This window comes from Lampetra planeri, chromosome 29 (genome assembly GCF_965212315.1).
Source record: "Lampetra planeri chromosome 29, kcLamPlan1.2.h2, whole genome shotgun sequence".
NCBI lineage: Eukaryota > Metazoa > Chordata > Hyperoartia > Petromyzontiformes > Petromyzontidae > Lampetra > Lampetra planeri.
Window position 1 is genome coordinate 885,618 of NC_136135.1, and position 21,986 is coordinate 907,603.

The following is a 21,986-nucleotide window of genomic DNA, read 5'->3' on the forward strand; positions in this document are numbered from 1 at the left end:
ACAAAGAATATTCAAAAACCATCCAACACAAAGCAGAATGAAAGCGTTAACGGATCTGGGCAGGGCGGGCACACACGCGCGTCGTATTGCACATCGTATAAACAGCTTTACAGCTAAAGCAGACGTCCCCCCCCCTCCACTGCATGGAGGGCAGCAGCAGCAGCACCATGACGAGCGCACGGCTAGGGGTGGGACGATACATCGGGGGTGGGTGGGTGGGGTTGGGGTGGAGCAATGCAATGTGGCTCGTTCGGCCTCGTCACGTATTCAAAAAGTGTGACGAATTAGCGATTGCATAACTTTTGGATCAAATGGTCCTTTCGGGGTTTTTTTTTTCGAGGATGATTTGATTGGTTGGCCTACGAAGTGGCCTTTGGTAAATCTGACGACCATCCCACCTCTAGTATACGTAAGAAATCGTCACACTACGGTGCTAAAAAACAAACGTTAAGGCATGACGTGCGTGCTTAGCAGCCTTCAATTAACTGGCTGGGGTGTTTACCCGGCATCGTTGTGTGGTCGAAGGAGAGGACTGACAGAGACGTGTTACCGGACGCTTGTTGCATGGAGCATGCCGTGAACATGCTCAGGCACACCCACGTGTGTTTCTGGATGAATAGTTAATGTAGGAGGCGGATGGGTGCTTAATTGGCCTAATGGGTCTGGCCGTGTAAACACATGGCTAATGTCATTGCCTGATGCGTTGGCCGGCTGGCCGGTTATCAGACCGGTCTGCTGGTTAGTAGACTGACTGGCTGCGAATCACTGGCTGGTTAGCAGACTGGCTTTCTGTTTTGTGGACTGGTTGGCTGGTTACTTGACAGGCTGGATGGTTATCAAGCAGAGAGGCTGACAGGATAGTGGAAAGGCTGGCTGGTTAGCAGAGAGGCTGGCTGCAAAGTATGAGCTTCCCTGTAGCCAAATCACAAACTTGAGTGTAGCTTGCATTGAAAGCACGTGAAATGTTTGTTCTGCTACGAAAACATTCAATCAATCAACATGTTCGTCAACATGCATTTCTGTCCCAGTGAGGTCGGCCAGTGTTGTCCATCAGTGCAAGTGCCCCGTTGTCCCACAGGGCACTCCTCGGCACAATTACAACCCTGTCAATGTGTTACATTACTCGTTAAACGTGAGAGAGAAAAAATCCTGCATTCCCCAACACCTGACACAGTTACCGAAATCGGAGCGGATGTTTTTCAGTGTCAAGACCCGAATGTGCCCGACGTTTGAGTCTGATTGTACTGTGCGCCGTGATGCGGAGTTAACGGGTTCACGACGGGACGGACGTCCCTTCACTTGAGCGCGAGCGGCGAGTCGGGCAGGGTGAGGCGCAGCTTGCCCGTGTCGAACGCCGCGTCGGCCCGGGCGCCACCCCGGCCCGCTTCCTCCGCCTCCGCCCGCTGCTCGCTCCACCACCGCTGCTTGAAGCGCAGCTTCAGCGGCATCGTGGCGCTCCCGAGGGGCGTGCGAGGGTCGCGCGCGTCCAGGGACGACGGGAGGGGCGCGTCGGGGGACGGCGTCGGCGGCCGCGGGGCCGCGGCGGGCGGGGGGGCGCCGTAGGGGGAGGGCGGCGACGGGCGGGGGGAGCTGGGCTCCGAGCGTTGCCGGCCCCCGTCCGGGTAAGCTTCGGCTTGCCTCGGTCTCCACGCGGACTTCCGTTCGCCCGTCGCCGAACCGGCGCCGTGGCGGTCGTCCGCCGCGTCCATGTCCACGTCGTCGGCGTCCTCCGCCTCCGTCTTCACTTCGGTCGCCGTCTCCGTTTTGACGCGGAGTGCCGAGGGGTGGCCGTTGCTCGCCGGGTAGGCGTCCGCGTCGGAATGCCGGTGGCCCGCGCCGTAGCACCTGTACGCGTTGTCCGCGCGCGGCGGCTCGTCCTCGCCCGCGCTCTGCCGGCCCTTCCTTCCCGGAGGGGGCGCCTGCAGCTTCAGGGTGACGCTGGGGACGTTGTCGCCACCGACGCCGTTGCCGCCGCCACCGCCGCCGCCACCGCCGCCGTTGCCGCCACCGCCGCTGCCGACGCCGTTGCCGACGCCCCCGCGCGGCGCGCGAAGGTCATCGCCGTAGAGACGCTCGTGGCTCACGAGACGGAGGTCGTCGTGGATACGGAGGTCGTCGTCCCGGAGACGCAGGTCGTCGTCCCGGAGACGCAGGTGCGCGTGCGGGCGGGGGAGCGGCACGCGCGGGCTCAGGTGGTAGTTGTACACCGAGCGGCTCTGCGCCTCCAAGTACCTCCGCATGTCGTCGGGGTTGAACGAGAAGTGCGTGGGCCCGCCGAACGCGGGGCTCCAGGACGGCGAGGGGGTGAAGTTAAAGTGGCTGGGGGTGAGGGAGATGGCGGGCGAAAATCCGGGAGAGAACGGAGGCTGGGGGCTGGCGAGAGGGGAGGCCCCGGGGTAGAGCAGCGGGTAGGCACGCGCGGGGTGGGCGTGGGGCCCGCGGGTGATCACAGAGCACTTGGTGGAGGCCGAGTCGTCGGCGGGCCCCCCGGGAGGCAGGAACGGGTGTTGGTGTGGAGCCGGACCGGGGCCCGGGTCGGAACCATCACCCCCGCCTCCTTCCAGCGGGGGGAAGTAAAAGTGGCTGATGATCGCCGGCACAGGAGGGGCGCTGGCTGGGACGGGGCCCACTGCACGGACACAACGGGAAGAGAGAGAACACGAAATGAGCGACATCCAACAGCGCAGGACAGCGCAACAATTTGCTTTCGGACTGCGCAACGTTCTGATTTTAGTCGAAAACAATAAAAGTTCAACTATTTTTATTTTACAAGACCCACTGAGCTATATAGCTCCAAACGTGGAGGGAAAACCCGGAGAAAAACCACACGACCACAGGGACGTAAGACATGCAAACTCCAAATGTACAGCAGCAGGCGTCAGGGTCAGAATCGAACCCACGACCTCCTGTATACCAGGCGAGGTAGTTAACATCTCGCCACCGTGGCACAGGCCAAACACTACCACCATCGTCGCTGTCATCATCGTCGCTGTCATCATGTGATGATGCTGTGGCAACACGTCGCTCTTCGTCACAAATCACAGCATTGTGCACAGCAAGGTACAAGTGTTGATAAAGATGTTTTCTAGTTTTTATCGCAATGTCAGTGCTTGACCACTAAGTAGCAACGCCTCCTCCAGCCAGTGTTGCACTACAAATGCCATTTCCGCTTCAACTCACAACGATGCCTTCTGCGAGTGTGCGAGTTTTGGCGTGAAAAATGCTAATTCTAAGTGCCCCTATTATTATATTAATGAGAGTAGAAGGTTACCCAGGAAAACCTCAATGAGTCTCAATACTCCCATTAAGGAGGGGTACCTTCTTGGGATGTTTGGCCAATTTCTTTGCGAGTGAAAACGATGACGTTGATGTCGTACAATAACCATGCCATGTTGTGACCCATGAATAACTTTTTCAATGCAATAATGAACAACGGGTATTGATTTACAACTTCCATCGCCGAGCTAGTTTCGAGCGTAATTATTATTTTGCTAGAAAATCAAGTGGTTTTACAAATATTAAATGCAGGACGATTACCAGGACATAACAATACATGTTCTCAAAATGGATGATACGACTACCGCGGACCTCACATCGTACGGTATTCTCAGCGTCGCCAAATCGCAGAAAACCCTCTCCTACCAACACCGCCTGCCTGTATCAGTTCTCTCATCAGAGTGGAACGGCGTTCACTAACCTCCGGACAATGACAGGAATGGCAGTTCAAGGCAATGCCCTCTCGACAGGCACGGTGCACAACAACAGGGGTGGATAACAATAAAAGATAAAAACGGACACAAGTGCACCGCTGTTATTTACGCTGCGCCTACGACCACCACATCGCTCACAGCGTGCTCCATCCCGTCAGACCTCCGAAGCCAAGCAGGGGTTTGAGCCTGGATCGTCCTTGGATGGATGGGCGACCGTCGCGGTCAAACGGGCTTCTGTTGCTGCAGGGCTTGCAAGGCGGTGGACAGAAGGCAATGCAGCGAAACCCGTTGTTGTACTGCACTGCTATGCACTCAATTATTTGTGCCCTGCCTTCACCAGCTCACGTTAACCAGCGTGGTGAAGTATGGCTAAATTACTGCCATCACCGGAATAGCGTCAGGAGGACTTCATCCAGCGGTGGACTGACATTTAAGTCGTGAATTTATGCTTTGCTTTTTGCAGGGCCTTATTGACGTCATAAACAATTAAGAAAAATCACGCAAATGCAATGCTACCTTCCAAGCCACACTATGAGAGATGACGTCACAGACAAAGGCGTCATGGGGAGGAGAGGCACTTGTACATTTCCCGCTATTTTTTTGTATTATCGCCATAGGGTAACCTATATAGATCAATGGCAATTATGTGATCATTAGGGCCAGTTTTCTCGAGAGCAATTAATTATCCCATATTACAGACAGACAGGAGAGAGCCAATACACAAAAACTTTCAACCTTAGTTTGAAAGCCTTAAAATTACTTTTTCACCAAAAATTAGGGCCCACATTCATAATTGTCTCGTACAATGCACACGCTTCAATAAATTGTGACTTTTGGTGCTGAAGCTGTGGAGGAGCATTTCTATTCCGCACAATAGTTTAGTCTCCCGACTCTCTGGGCCGAGGCTCACGCAGGCACTTATAATAATTGGACCCTTGCCGAGCGTGCAGAGAGCATTGCGCTAAAGCCCACGGGCCGGCTGGAACAATGTCACGTACCGCCACTCAGCAGAGCGGCGTGTCCCGCACGCTTTATTGTCTGTTTTTCCAGGAAATCTACCGCGTAGGTTTTAGCGGTCGAGCTGTATGGCCCTCCCCTTTGTGCTTTCGGGTCGTACCGCGTACAGAGCGTCGTGCGGCACGACGTCCAACGTTTCGCTCTACGTACTGCTGGCAGATTCTTCGGAACTGAATTCATTTACGCTGCTGTAATTATGCACTCCCCAGAAGGCTGTGCGGCTGGTGAGATGTGTCAACAATGCTCTTATTTCTAGATTTGAAGCTTTCGTGACTGCAAGGATTCATATTCTTAGGTTTTTTCGGTAAAGTCACGTAGGTAAACATTACTTTCATTAATTTTAATGTTTTACCTACGTGACTTTACCGAAAAAACCTAAGAATATAATGCTCTTATTCTTTTATGTAGAGGCACAGATATTTGGAAGGTGTATTGTCCCGCTTCGTATTACCTATCATCACCCAGAAATGTCTGTCCGTGCCGTGCGTGACGTCACTCCACGCGGCCCACCCCCCCCGTGTGACATCACTCCACATGAGGCCCACCCCCCCCTCATTAATATTCATGAGTGGGTGGATTTTTACACTAACGCAGAGGAAGGTCGAGCTGAATTCAATAATTTATCACGCCAAGTCGCTTAAAATATGACGTTTCTTTACAGAGAGTGATGCTAAAAAATAAATCTACACAGCACAGTGCTACATCCGTGCGTGACGTCACTCCAAAAGAGCCCCCCCCACCCCCTTCATTAATATTCATGCCCGCGTGAAAATTTACACTTACGCACAAGGTCGCGCACTCCACATGCTGCACTCCTCCCCTCATTAATAATCATTAGCAGGTGACGTCACTCCACGTGGGGCAACCCCCCCCCCCCCTCATTAATAACCATGAGTTGAACAATTTTCTTATTGAATATTTCAGATTTACTGCAATATGCACCCGTCCTTGGACGGGCAAAAAAGCTAGTTTTTATTTCTTGGTCGTGAATGATTATGCTATGTCATTTATATTGGATCTGGAAAAGAAATCAAATTAATGTGTTGAGCAAACGATCAACTCTACATCTGGAAACGATTACCTCTACAGCTGGAAAACAAGGCCCCCTTCCTTAATACCATCAAAAAGAGGAGACTGCAATGGTTTGGCCGTTTCATGAGGAGGAGCAGCAACCTCACGAAAAGAGTACGTCAGCAGGGAGCGGCTGAAGGAAAGAGAGAGGAAGACAAGAGAATCCGCCAAGCGGTGGACTGGAGTAACTCTACCCGAGCTGCGACTCCACAAGTCCCGAGACCGCACACGCTGGGGGGAAACGGACAGCCGAGTCATCATGAAGGGCACCCCGACGATCGGATCTGTCCCGGGAATATCAGTCGGAGTGGTCAAACTGGGGTCACCTTCATAAAAGTTATCGGGACCCCCACGTTAGAGACTGACATACGAACGAATTAAGACAACGCTTCCCAACTAAGTTCCCGGTGATGCGGAGCCAAACGTCGCGGCAAGATTTTCCGAACAAACCGCGCCGCCTCAACCGGAAGGCATGTCGGAGGAGTTGCTTTCGCTCGCTCACTCACCCTTGTTCCGCGGATCCACCCCGCCGTAGTTTGAGAGCACCAGCTTGTTGACGTTGAACTTGTAGGTGTAGCGCTTGCCCTTGGTCTTGTACAGAATCCTTTTGTTGTAGTAATACCTGTGGGCGCGTTTTACGCAACTGTTAGATCGGCGGTAACGATCGACAATCACTCTCCTCTACCGAATTGGAACCTCCCATTCGCGGCTGAATGATTTTGCTTTAAAAATATGATTCCGTGAATTTAATATACGAGCAAGTTCACATTTAAATCATTTGTGAACCATGTTGGTCTAAATATCAGGAATGCACCCAATCTCATCAATCTCAGACGCTAAGCAGCAGGCCTATAGCCAGCATAGCACTCAAACAGGTGACCGCCAAGTACAAACACAGATAGTCATCATGGCAGCGGGGTTGAGTGGTGACGGCAGCAGAATGCACGGTACTTTTATGCTCCAACGTTTGTTCCCACTGCCTGCACCAACGGGCACCGACCAGTGTGGTAATGTCTGGTCAATCAACCCCCAAGACCCGCACTGACCAGCGGAAGGAACGGTCAATCAACCCCCAAGACCCGCACCGACCAGCGTTGTAAGGTACGGTCAAACAGCCGGCAATAACCAGAGTCGTAAGGTACATTTAACCCCCCCACGACTCGCACTGCATGGGGATGCCCTCATCCCGCAATAGGCTGACACAAGTTAAAACGATTCTTAAAGGAAACAATTCCCCACTGATTATCCGTTAGATTGTTTGACTTCATCGGATAATGTGAAAATAGCTTGGGGAAGAAAAAAAGTTCCACCTCTGTTGCCATGTGTGCCACTGGACAAGAAGTGATAGCTGAGGGATTGGTGACCTCATGGCCACGTCACACTGGGTGGGGGGGACTTGTTTGGGTTTCCCACCTTCAGGAGGCGGTTGGAATGTGGGGGGCTGGCTGCCACTTTTAAAGGGGGCCCCAAGTAATCGACCACAAACAAAAATTGTTCTCAACGTATCGGTGCGGCTCTCGTGAAACGACTCTTTATCCGGCGCGTACACAGCGTGCCTGTGCATGCCCCCCCCCTCCTCTCTCTCCTTCACGGACGCGAGCGTACCGCAGCGCGCGGCTCAGCTTGTCGTAGTTCATGTGCGGCTTGCACTTGCGCGCTCCCCAAAGCCGTGCCACCTCCTCGGGGTTCTTGATGATAAACTCGCCGCAGTCGCCCTGCCACGCGATGACGTGCCGGAACTCGCGCTTGCCCAGCAGCTCCAGGATGAAGTGCCACAGCTGCACTTGCCGACAACCAGGACTCAGGTCCACGCGCTCCAGCCCCGGCGAGTCTAAACACATGTTGGGGGGTAAGAGGTGGGGGGGGGCGGCATTGTTAGGCTTGGCCAACATTCCACTCTCGGCATCGTGGGTTTATTAAACGCTCTGCCGACCACCAGACACTGGTCAAAAGCCTATCACCACTCAAAGACAGTGTAAATACGCAAGGCGACTGAATGTTTCGTTGCTGTGGCAGCTACACTCGGTACTCAGGAAGAAAAAATCAGGGAAGGAAAATGACGCATGAGCATGACTTCTGTAATGATTCCCGACCTGTATTTATCCTCGAGGGATCATCAAAGTGTTAAGTCTCAAGGATTACCCTTGAGACACACAGTTTTTCACAATTTTGAGAGTCTCCAAACCGTACAATGGATTTACTTGTAAATAATTACACTTAACTCTCGGTCCAACTTATTGCAGTGCACTCGCAGCTCCTGCCAATGGTTCAGGTCTTATGTAATAGTCAACTCCACAAGTTTAATATTTTCTTATAGCCTGTCTATGAAGAACGGCCACTACCCAAAATGTCTCCGTTATTATATTTTTTCCTTTTATAAGAATTTCAACATCCAGGCAGTGTTATCGATTCATCACTCGAGCTTTTTTTCAACAGAAATGAAATACTAGCATCGAGTTGTGTTGCTAATAGGAACTTGCCCTATAGGAAACCAGCCAAATTGATTAAAAGAGGTTACCCAAATCCTGGCAACAAAATTACCACCGCTAAAACGGATAAGCCTTATTGGCCAGAGCAATGACATTACACATCACAAGTTCATCTCCACCCCCCTCCCACTATCTACCCACCCTGTGGCGTTATTTCCAACACGCCCATGAACAACTACTACTCATTTTACTTTACAGCCTTTGTCAATTACTACTGGACTAAGTCCCCCCCCCCCACTGCCGACCCAGTTGTGGGGGGTTGTTTGACCATAGTTCATCAGCTTTGGCCGAGAATTCAACTCAGGTAGCAGTGTCCATAGCAGCGTGCCAACTAGTCCACCACCGCTCACATTAACAATTCCAACGCTCTTAACAAATGGTTTCCGATTCTGGCAATTGTAGGGCCTAGTTACATCATGCATCCCCACAGACAAACTATTCAGTGCATGGTGCACAACATTTTTACACGGTTATTTGCATTTTTAGGCCTGGCCACGCATTCATCCGGCAGTGGCTTGATCGTGGCTGATGATGTTTATCATTCCCAGCGTGAGACTGCAATTGCTGCTTTGCACGGAGTCACTTGAGGCCCACTAGATGGCAGTGAATATGTACCATGTCATTGGCCAGGTGGGTCTTACACATTAAAAAAGATGGCTTACCAGAGATTTCCAGGACACAGGGCTGTACCACTAATTAGAAGGTACATTGGGATGAATCACCAGCTCAAAGGAAGTCGGGCTGTACCACTGATGAACAAATACACAGGGATGTCCAACGTTACTATAAACATTATGTAACTAAGTACGGTAACATTATTGAAATGAAAGTATTGTTCTGCATTGTGCTAAGCAGTATGTCACGAAGTTCAGGAACAGCTATGTATTGAATTTAGCGGAAGCCACGTAGTAGTCATTAACTAATCCTACAGTTGTGCACGTCAGGGATGATCACACTTTCAAATTACTGTCATCAAGTTTGTGAGTTTCGTGTTTGTTTCGGCCTGTTTGCGCTCTCCGATAGGCGTCATATTTGATTACACAATCTGTAACGGGAAGCTTTCATGTTCAAGTTTACAATGAACTCGGCGTAAACATCGACGGGTTCTCGTTACACTGAACGCCTGTCTGCATTTTACCCTGTCAGAAAGTTCAATTTATTTTCTTCCTCTTTCAAATGTTAACATTTGAAATGGGTTTTTACTGATTATGATGTAATGTACAGCCCTGTATCGATCCACTGCTAGATGAAGGCTTCCCCACACCATCGCGGTCACGGGGGTTGTTAGTTGTTGGATCATACTTCACGTCTTGTCAGTGAGGTTTGGCCAAGGTAGTGGGTGGGGGAAGGACGGGACTCACCACTGGACAATAGCCGGGGGGCCAGGCATCGAACTCAGGTCGCTGGGTTCATAGCGCAGCGCGTGAAACCAACGCAACCACTGCTCCAGCCTTACCGACTGTGGGTGGCCATTCATGCCACGTTTACAGAACTGTACTGTACGCAATTCTAGTACTGTACTGTACACCAAATCGCCCCGCATTCCTCAAAACTCGGAAACGGGCGAGTCTGGGACAGTGCTTGGAGGAAGATCACCACGCGCAAAAGACCGGTGTAATCATTGGCATTGCGGATTTACCCGTACCAACCAGAGTGGGAAAGTACGGTCGAATATCCCAAGTGGCCTGCAAGGCCCTCATCCAGTGGTGGATTGACAAAAACAGGCCGTGCGTGTACGTACGTGTATGACAGATGGCTGCACATGGGTTCAGGAGGACAGCAGAGACACCATGCCAGGACTTTTAAACGAACCTTGGACTGAGTGAACTCCCTCCAAATGCTCTTCCGTGCAATCACCCCGTGGCACTGAGAAATGGACTGACTTTTACCAAACCAACCTTGGACCTTTGCGCCTGCCTTGCCATTGTATAATTAACCCCCCTGCCATTGTGTAATTGTAATTAAGCCATATTGTATAACTGTAGTTAACCAGCACACGCATAGTGTGTGGCACCAGTTGGGATTCATGACTGTACAATAATGACTTGCAAACACCAGGACGGAAAACCATGGAACATACTATATTTGCATTGCTTGTTCTTAACTGCTAGGTAATAAGTTAGTTAACAACCCAGCTAATGTACACATGGCCACATAGTAATGATGTCTGTGTGTGCCTAAATGACATTCAGACATCTATGACAATCAGGCCATAGTCAGCACGACTCTGGTATTCAAACACTTAACCTACACACAGCACATGTATATACATATAAATCAATACCACTTGCTGTATGCCACTAGTTCTGTCGCGTGATAGTATAGGCGACCAGGAGTTAATTTAATCCAGGTCTGTCCTGGAAAGCAACGCAGAAAACATGTTCGCACCCAGCAGACCGCATCCAGTCCACCTCAGGCTATGGCTGTGGCTACTACTCATCATCACATGTCACCTACTCCAGTCTACCAGCGACCCGGAAATATTGAGAAATGAAACCGTGTTGGTAACCAATTGATAATTAGCACATTCCTCTGACAATGTCGCCGTGTGTTGTGTCAAACACACGGCGAGTGTCACACTCGCCAATGATAGCACGGTGATGCGGGTTCTTTAGCCGGGGCCCAGCCAATCAATAAAGATGGTCAGCTGATAGGTCCCTGTGTAACACGACTATCACAGCTTGTCATTTCACAATGGCTTCTACAAGCGGCCAGCCAGACAGCATCACGGAGTTCCTTCCTCGCATTCACCAACACCACCCACGAGACCGCTCGAGACACGACGCGCCGAGTTCTGATCGCCTAATGCCTTTAATCACGCTTTAACTCTCGGCTTCTGGGTAGAGGTTAGAGTTAAGGTCGTGGGGTCCACCCCGCCGCGCAATGTCACTTCCACGCAGAGCCAAGGCGCCGTGCCCTCCTCCTCCTCGCTCGCCACGTGTTCCTGGCACTCATGGCTGTCAAGTTTGGGGGTCGTGAATACGGTTAGGTTTTACCATTCGGCGCTAAGGGAGGCGGCAGACGGTAAATAAAAAATAATTACAATACACAGCCCCCTTTGTCAAGCAGCTGCTGGATGAGGGCCTCACCACACTGTGCTGGTAATGGGGGGGCAGGGGTGGTTGTTTGTCCATACTTCTCCACGCTGGTCAGCGTGGCTTGATGAATATCGCCTGTGAGTTGCAGCGTCAGCAGGGCAGGGTGGGGTGGGGATGGTGTGCGTTTTGGGAGGTCGTGCTTTTACGAGTTTTTGCGAGTTGTCAGGACGGAGTGGGGGAAGGGGGCTTTAGTGTGCTCGGTGGTGGTGGGTTGTAGGGCGCGGTGCACAGTTATGGCCGTCAACTTCGTGAGATGAGCAGTGTGTTCGCGTGTGATAATGATGATGGGGCGCTATTGCGTGTGTCACACGTGCAACGCGTGTGTGCGTGTGTGTGGCGGGAGTGTCGCTTGTAGTGATTGTCCGTGCCGATGGTACCAACTGCATACAACACAACCAGCGCCACAGAATATGCCGAAGTGCAGCGTGTTTTTCCAGCCATGTGTGGCTGCCACTTAGGTGGCTTTCCGATGCGTGATACATTAACCATGCCACTATTATACGTAGAGTAACTGTACTTACCTTACTGTACCTAAAGAAACGCGATACGATACTGTAAGCAGTGACTAAGCACAGTAAGGGCACGATTAAACTTGCATTAACCTGTACCGGTCATGTAATTGTCAGGGTAGAAGCCACTCAAACCATTCACCACAGACTTACACAGCATCATGCAAATGAGGGATGAACGTATGGTGTGTTAAGCGAGTGTTGTTTCAGTCTGTTTACATTCTCCGATAGACATGATAATTCGCGACCCAATTTGTAGCATATGTTCAAGATTACAAATAACACAACTAATTAAAAAAACGTTTTTTTTAACCTTTCGCCTGTAAGAAGTTTACCAAAGCAGTATGCCACTGTGAAGCTCTCTCACATAGACATTCACAGTCGAGTAATCCACTCTACAGGCACGATGCTAGGGTCCTGTTGAAACAACTGCCCAGTTAGTCCATGGGCTAGCGAAACAATTAATGCAGTGCCACCGAATGTAACAAAGCTCTAAATACATTGGAGCAACTCAAGTGATTCAATATAAGGTGGGACAAGTGAAACATCTGGTCTCGGCTCTAGAACTAAGTCTGCCGGTGTTTGAGCAGAGTTTTCAATTAGTCGAGAACGCGAGTTCTGACACCTCCGATTAGCACGCTTGGCTACGTACGGTGAGAAAGAAGTTCAACATCCATACAAACGAATCAAACACACGGGACACCGACTAAAGATGAAACTAAAGCTCAAGAGCGCACAAAGAATCATGCAGAGGGACAGACATACTTGGAATTACACCCAGATATAAAACGTGACGGGATGAGGTCAACCACCACGGGCGATGGCGTTAAGAGGTCAGTCTGACCGCGTGGAGGGATGGCGACAGAGTGTAAGAGGCCTTCATCCAGCAGTGGATGTGGTGGTAATGGCTGCTGCTGACGTCGATGATGATGGATCTATAAGCGTGTGGGACCGGTTGACTAAAGGATCTCCGTGGCGTGTGGAGGCGTGTGCAAGGCCCACGCATTGTTTTCGAGAGAGGTTTATGTGTGTTCGTGTGTGATGGCCGAGAAGTGAAGGCACGCCCCTTCAAGGAAGCGGGGCCTCCGCGTGGTGCGGCGTTAAAGGTCGCAGGGCCCTGCTGCCTTAAGAACTCAAAAGGGAATGATTGTTGCGCGAGATTTGGGGGCTTTTTCGGTCATCCCCAGCGACAAAGTCTTGTCAAAGCGACAACAGCCGAACGACGTTCTGCAACGAGGGCGTGATGCAGATTTAGAAGGGTTCGCGAGGTATTTGCATTCGGGATCGTGCATTGGTTAACTTTGTTTAACACTGTACCAGGTCAATTATCCTGCAACGAATTAGTAAGGTCGTCCCCGTATCTGGTGTCTTTTTGAGGTTCATTTTGACAACTTTCCACGTTCAGGAGTTGGAAACCTTTGCAGTGCTGCAAGCGATTTGTCTCCAGAGGAATGGAGTGGGGGGGGGGCTCTGATAATTACGATAGTAACGAGAACAAAGACGAGTGTCGACCTTAGTGTAGAGTCAAACGTGTACTACTCGGTGTGGTAGCTACAGCGTAATCATTGGTCCCTTCTGTAGGTAAACGTAACAAGCTGTCGTGTGGACGCTAATCAAAGCCACATGACCTTAGGGGGCCACATTGCAGTAAACCTAAAATCCCGAGCACCCACTAAAGGTTGCCCATCCAACACGAACTGGAATGTTGTGTTTAAAGAGTTCTGCAACACTTGCAAGCATTCCTGTGGCCCAGGAGCACACACGCACATACACGAGAGAAACACACACGCCACACACCAGATATACACACACACACGCCTACACACCAGAGATACACACATACACACGCCACACACCAGAGATACACACACGCCTACACACCAGAGATACACACATACACACGCCACACACCAGAGATACACACACGCCTACACACCAGAGATACACACACACCCCACACACCAGAGATACACACACACGCCACACACCAGAGATACACACACACACGCCACACACCAGATATACACACACACACGCCACACACCAGAGATACACACACGCCTACACACCAGAGATACACACACAAACGCCTACACACCAGAGATACACACACACACGCCACACACCAGAGATACACACACACACGCCACACACCAGAGATACACACACACACGCCACACACCAGAGATACACACACACACACACGCCACACACCAGAGATACACACACACACACGCCACACACCAGAGATACACACACGCCACACACCAGAGATACACACACGCCACACACCAGAGATACACACACACGCCACACACCAGAGATACACACACACACACGCCACACACCAGAGATACACACACACACGCCACACACCAGAGATACACACACGCCACACACCAGAGATACACACACGCCACACACCAGAGATACACACACCAGAGATACACACACACGCCACACACCAGAGATACACACACCAGAGATACACACACCAGAGATACACACACACGCCACACACCAGAGATACACACACACGCCACACACCAGAGATACACACACGCCACACACCAGAGATACACACACGCCACACACCAGAGATACACACACACACGCTCCAGAGATACACACATACACCAGAGATACACACACATACACCCAAGATACACACACACGCCACACACGAAAAATACACACACGACACACACGCCACACACCAGAGATACACACACACGCACCAGAGATACACACACACACGCACATACACCAGAGATACACACACATACACCCAAGATACACACACGCCACACACGAGAAATACACACGCACGCACACACATGAGATAGGGTCTCGCACACACTCGAAATGAGTACACACACACAAGATAGGGGCACACACGCGATATAGAAACAGATACACGCAAGAGATAAAATAATGGGGTACACACGCACGAGATATCATGGGATACAGTACTCACAGCACAGACATTACATACGTGGATTGTACATGACTCGCTCACATGGGCTAGACGGACACACGATCGACTAAAAACCCACGTGAGATCATGAGGACAATGGATAGAGCGATAAATATGAGCTGGACAGGGTAGCCACACATGTGCTAGTCGGACAGGATGCGCAGAGTAAACACACGAATCAGGATTGACAAACACGAGATATACATCATACACATGGGATAGACGAGACAAATGGAACAGACAGATTTACTTGGGATAAGCTGCACACAAGGAAGAGACATGATCAAGACAGACACACACACATGCACCAGACACAGACAGAAAGTACACACACACGCGGCAGAGAGACACGCGTGAGCTAGATAGACACATGTGGCACATGCACGCACACCGAATAAGCAGGAGACAGGAATGACACATGCAAACATGAACTACACACACATAAGCTAGACACACACAACGTACCTAAACACTCATATAAATGGAGACATATATACATACACACAGGGCAGACATACACACACAAGGCAGATATACAAAGAAATATACACAGGGCAGACACACAGAGGGTACACACACATAGGGCAGATAGACACCCATAGGGCAGATAGACACACACAGCACATACAAACACAGGGTAGACAAACATACAGACCAGACAGAGACACACACAGGCCATACACACTGGGCAGACACACACACACAAGGCAGATATACAAAGAAATATACACAGGGCAGACACACACACACTGGACACACACACATTGACCAGACACATACACACGGGACACACACACACACACGGGACACACACACATTGGCAGACACACACACACGGGACACACACACGACACACACACACATTGGCCAGACACACACATACACACACGGGACACACACACACACATTGTCCAGACACACACACACACGGGACACACACACACACACATTGTCCAGACACACACACACGGGACACACACACACATTGTCCAGACACACACACACATATTGTCCAGACACACACACATTGTCCAGACACACACACACACACATTGGCCAGACACACACACACGGGACACACACACATTGTTCAGACACACACACATTGTCCAGACACACACACACGACACACACACGGGACACACACACACACATTGGCCAGACACACACACACGGGACACACACACACTGGCCAGACACACACATTGGCCAGACACACACACACGGGACACACACACACTGGCCAGACACACACATTGGCCAGACACACACACACGGGACACACACACACACATTGGCCAGACACACACACGACACACACACATTGTCCACACACACACACACATTGGCCACACACACACACATTGGCCAGACACACACACACATTGGCCAGACACACACACACATTGGCCAGACACACACACACACATTGGCCAGACACACACACACACATTGGCCAGACACACACACACACATTGGCCAGACACACACACACGGGGGACACACACACGGGACACACAGACACACGGGACACACACACGACACACACACATTGGCAGACACACGACACACACACATTGGCCAGACACACATGGGCTTGCGGCGTCGCTCACGCGAGACGCGTGGCCGTGGGGGGGTAGGAGGATGAGGGGGGGGGTAGGAGGATGAGGGGGGGGTAGGAGGAGGACGAGGGGGGGGAGGGGCGGGAAAGCTCGGCCAGGAAATCCGCGTCGCGGCGAAAACAGGAACCGTGACGTCACACAGACATTAGCGAGGGGGGGGGGGCGCGGGGGATTAGAGGGGGGGCAGCGAGTGTGGTGGTGGGGGTGGGGGGGCAGTGGTGGTGGTGGGGGGCGACTTGGGAGCGAGGATCGGCGTCTACGGCGGAGTCGGCGACGGCGCGAGAGAGAGGAAAGCCCTCGGCCCTCTGGCACCAAACTCGTCAAATGCCTCCCCGGGCACGATGCGGTGGGGCGAGTTGATGGACACCGAACGGGGGGGGGGGGTGGACGCGCCGAGGGGATGGCCACCACTTAGATGGGGCCGACAGACGGGACTCGCCGCAGACGCTGGCTATACAGCCCCCCCCTCGAGTCGCCTCCTAAAGCGACCCCCCCTGCCCCCATCCTCCTTGCAGACCCTCCTTAAAGTAGCCCACCGCCAAAAGTGCCCCTCACCCCCCTTAGGCGCGCTCATCACTCCCCTCAAGCCACGACGCAACTTCACCCGCAACGCGCACGCACCTCGCTCGGCACCGTTCTTCATGGTCGCGGCGCCGGGGTCGAGGGGGGGGGAAGAAGAAGATCTCCGTCCGCCCGCGTCTCGCACTCCTCCGGAGGTCGGTGGCTTCGTCCCGTCGGTCCGCGGTGCAGGGAGTAACGAGGAGGGCGGGGGAGGAGGGGGGGTAGAGGAGAAGAAGAACAACAAGAAGAGTGACGGCGACGATAGCGATGGCAGCAAGGAGCGAGTCGCCGGGGCGCACTAAAATAAAAAGTGTTGCGCCGCCCGCCGGCCGGGACGTCAGGGCGCTCGCTCGGCACCGCGGTGACCGCGCTCAGCTCGCGCCGCCCACGCGCGCACGATGTCACCCCCCCCCCACCACCACCGCCTCCCATCCCCCACCCCCTACCCCCCCCCTCCCCCACCCACTCTCGCGTTATTATAAAAGCCCCCCCCCCAAGCTCCGCGCGTTCTCGCCGGCGTCACACGCATCCCCCCCCCACTCCCGCCGCTATTCACCCCCCCAGCTCCGCCACCTCCCCCCCTTCTTCCCTCCCCCCCATCTCCCAACTACCCCACCCCTCTCTCTCTCTAACCAATAGCCGCTCTGCAACCCCCTCCCCGCGCGCGTGCGTCACGCTATCAGACCCGCCCCCACTTGCCCCCTCCCCCCCACCCCAACCTTCCCAGCTGCCTCCACAGCCAACACGACGACAACAGCGGCACCCGCGGGCGCGTGCGTGCGTCACGCGCCCAAGCCCTGCCCCCCCACCCAGCCCCCACTCCGAACCCTCCGCCCCCCTCCCGTAACAGTGGAACCCGAGCGCGCGGACAACCCCCCCTGGCCCCACGTTACTGACTCCACCCCCTTTTTTTACGCCCCGCCCATACTCCCCTCCCCCACTCCACACCCCTCACAAATTTGCCCGTCGGCCCCCTCCCCTCACGTCTCAGCCCCCCCCCACCGACCACCACCGCTCGAGCGCACGCGCGCGTCATGGCCTAAAAACAGCACGCGCGGGGGCGGGGGTGCGAGCAGGGGCGGGGCTCGCGGGGGTGTGGGGGGGGAGGCGCGTGTCAACCCGGAACGTCGCCCCGCGCGTTGCTAGGCGACGTACGGGGCGTGACGTCACGCGCCCGGGCGAGCAGGAGGCCTGGGAGCGAGCGAGGGCCGCACATCGCTCTGAGGGCCCCAGGCCACGAGGCCGCCTCTGGGCGATGCTGCTTGCCGCAGGCGGCCGTGACGAGCAGCCGCGATGGCGTGCGTCGTCGTCCTTTACACACCCCCCCTCCCCTCCTGCCAATGTCTTTCCTGACCGTGGTCTGTGGCGCAATGAAACAGCCTGGCCGTTGTTTCCGACCCCGACCCAAACTCTCAATTCCCTGGCCTCGCAGCTGACCCGACCCTGCAGCCTCCCGGCTTCGCACTTCCTCGCCGACAGTAGATGGGTCAAGAGCCGTAAGAAAACATCGCGTGGACGCTGCTAAGGGCATACTCGAATCTGGTGTGTCAACTTCAAACGATTGGAGAACACCCCAACAACTCTCCAATCTTACTCATCCCGGAGTAAACATTTCTGAAATTCACTCTGCATCTTCTAAAGCTCAGATGCTCTCCCGCGGTCATCTGGAACGTTCTTCCGATATTAGGAAGCCATTGGAGCAATGCACCCTCAAATCATCTACTAGATTTAAAACTAATTTCTTTAGAACTGCGTTTTGTGTTGTTTGTTGTCCTCCCGCACCTCCAATTAGCACGGTTGGTTACGTATGTTGCGAAAAAAGTTCAAACATCAAACCTTAACATCGCTGTAAGTTGTTGATATCGCTCCATAGACCATGATTCTCTAGCCCAAAATACACATCCCCTAATGTAAATATTGTATATAGTGATACTGTATATATATTTCGGTAGGTAATAGGCCAGTGGGGTTTTACCGTTTGGGTGTTCCATGTTGCAGCAGATAAAAAAAAACCCACCACTGAAATTATGAACCAAACTTTCAAAAAACTTTACTGCTTTTTTCCCCATCAGAAAAAAATTGTCCTGGGGTTTCAACCCTAAGGTCATGTTACAGTTTGCATAAAAACAAATCTTTCATAATGTTTTTTTCTTCGCCGCTTTAAGTAACTGAAGGGGACTTCCCTAACGTTTCAAGGCATCCGGGCAGTGGTCAGAGTGGGCTCTTTTACATCCAGCAGTGTGGCCTTATGCTGGGAAATCGGCAATTGCCCTCAGCTCCCAGTGGTTGTGGTGGAGAAGTGCCATTGCATAATGACCCCGAGTAACTTGACCTCTAAACATCTGGCAGTTCGCCAATATTGGTTCAAGCGAGCCTGACGATGACACAGAATGTGCGGTCCAGTAGTTTGCTTGTGTTGAACTCATGCTGCTGAAATTATTCACTCCCGAAAGGGCCGTGTTGCTGATCGGATCTAAAACATTTATGTGTTTTTAATGTGGACGGACAACTAACTCTGGGACGGAGGCGTGTGTTGTCTTGTTTTTTTTGTTACTTATATTCTCCACGACAACTCGTGAATGTTTGAGTAACTGGTGGGCTGTGGTAAATGGCTGTGACTTATGCAGTAGCTATGCTATGCATAAGTAAGCAAACCAAACAACATCTTAGGGCCCAAATTAACTCAAGGGACCCCGGATTCATCGCAAAAAAATGGGGGTGCATGAAAAATTAGCTCAACTTGAAATCCTAATAAATACAACAGAATTAACATACATCCCAAATGAATCACAACTCAATCTTGTCTGCACATCTCATCTAACTACATTTATACTTTTTTCTACATTATCTTATTTCACTGCATCTATATCTCTGATCTATATCTCTTCCACAATCTGAGGATGATTGTGTAAATTGACAGGGGAGACCTCCATATTATAAATTCGCTGAGGGTTCCCAATGGGATAAGCACCACCACCACCGATTTGCAGCACTATAAAGCCAAAGAAAATGCATCCATGGGACCGACAGCCGTGGAGATGGAGCACTGAAATCAGTTCATTTACGGGCAGGAGTGAGATGGATGGAAAAGCAGCGCGGAAACCACACGGGATGGACGACAACATGGGGATGGCGTCATCCAGTAGCGGATAGACAATGGGCGATGATGACTCAGAGCAAACTGCATTCTGAATGTGCGCGGATGATTCACCCTCGTATTCTAGGCCACGTCACGCCCATTGCTCTGCAATTGTCTGCCTCTTGCAGCACAGTGCTGACCACGGGTGCAAAATAATACCGAGAAATTCGTGTGCGGTGCGTCTTCGGGGCTTCACAAGCTTTCCCAGTGTTCATTTTGTTGCACGAAAATTCGTGATGACAATATCTGTCAACAAAGTGGTTCTTTTTAGCCAACGATGGCTGTCAGTGGACGAATTTCACGACGCCCGACAATGAACTGGACTAACCGCCAGTGACGTGGTAGGCACGACTTTAAGTAACAACATCGATAAGCAGTCATTACACCTGCAGAAATCTGTTCCCTCTGCGTAAAAATGTAACACATCCCATCAGCCACACGACCTTTATGATGAAATTCCAATGGTAATTGGCTAGAGTGCATAATTTACGTATATTTAAAATAATAATAATCATCGTGAGTTCACTTGATGGCCAGACCTGATAACAATGGTCGGCGGGGAGATTATGCGTTCCTCACACCAACATTTAATAACTAAGAGTGGACACTCACAAAGCGAGATGTTCCGGCTCAAGGGATTTTCTAGGCGAAATACTTATTACATTATTTCACACAAATAAAAATGGGCTAAATGTTTTACTGGTTCGGTCAACGACCATACCAAGAGAATAGCTTAAGAAAAACCATAAAGTAAAACTTGACTGAAATTCCACAGGTAGTTGTTGCTATTGTGGACAAGACTTTGGCTAAAATAAAATGCTGCCTGAGTAAAGAATGTTATACACTCAACAGTGAGTAACGATACATGTGTGTTGTGTATATGAAGAAGGGCTGGGACGTGCTTTTTTTTTCATTTTGTCCATCCCCCTCCAACTGTTGCAGACAATTTGCATATCAAATGAAGCGTCTAAGTTTAAGGACGGGGGCTCAGCATCCGATAGTCGAGACTCAAGCCGACGCCAGTGGCTACAGACTGAAGCAGTACTTCCACCAACTCGACTCATCATGATCCAAATCTACCAAATGTTAAACATTACACCGCAAATTACTCAATCGGAATATACACAGCGGCCATCACCCCCTACTGCGAAAACCTGGCAGGACCCTCCTGACTCATCAGTGAGATTTTCCTGGGGTAAGTAAACATAATAATATAAATCAAGAGTGGAAAATGAAAGACAAGCCAAAGAAGTGCGATTGTGACCATGAAAATCAACCACATGGACCGCATGGGTAAACCACTGTATTCTGCGCTCCTTCAACGGAGGAGATGGAAGAGCAAAACGTTGCCAACTCTCTCCTGAAGCTCTCTCGTCGTGGCTGCCAACCTCAACATTGGCATTTAGCTCGTGAACATTACCGCTGTTTATGCCATCATACGCAAGAAAACTGCAACACAAATATACGAATCTTCCTCCGGGGCAGTCATAAGTACTGCAACAGTGAGTATTAATGACGAGAAACCAGGGCGAGAGGTGTAGGGCTCTGCCGTGTGCGGGGAAGCGGACGTGAATTACAATCAATGCTGCCAGTTGCTTGTGTGTTGGTGGTGTTACATCAGTGAGTGGGCCAGTCGGCAACTCCCACGCGTCACCTACATGACGCACGAGGGCGACCGGAAGAATGAGAGGGAGGGAGGAGGGATGGATGCAGGAGGGAGGCCGATACGAGACGTCAACAACTCGGAGGAGCTGGCAATATTTGCTCGGTTTCGCAGCCACGCACGTATTTGC

General features: G+C 51.6%; 1 protein-coding gene across 2 annotated transcripts; it reads right to left on the bottom strand.

Annotated features, from left to right (window-relative positions):
• Positions 1–332: 332 nt before the first annotated feature.
• On the bottom strand, positions 333–17,351 carry ERF (ETS2 repressor factor). Of its 2 annotated transcripts, none has more exons than XM_078608046.1 (4): positions 17,115–17,351; positions 7,404–7,629; positions 6,305–6,420; positions 333–2,629 (listed from the first exon to the last, which is right to left on the bottom strand). In XM_078608046.1, exons 1-4 carry the CDS (start codon positions 17,134–17,136, stop codon positions 1,296–1,298), a joined length of 1,698 nt encoding a protein of 565 aa, XP_078464172.1. In that variant the 5' UTR covers positions 17,137–17,351; the 3' UTR covers positions 333–1,295. The 2 variants fall into 2 exon arrangements, with proteins under 2 accessions (XP_078464172.1, XP_078464173.1); XM_078608047.1 differs by lacking the exon at positions 17,115–17,351 and adding an exon at positions 11,377–11,509.
• Between the last annotated feature and the right edge of the window lie 4,635 nt (positions 17,352–21,986).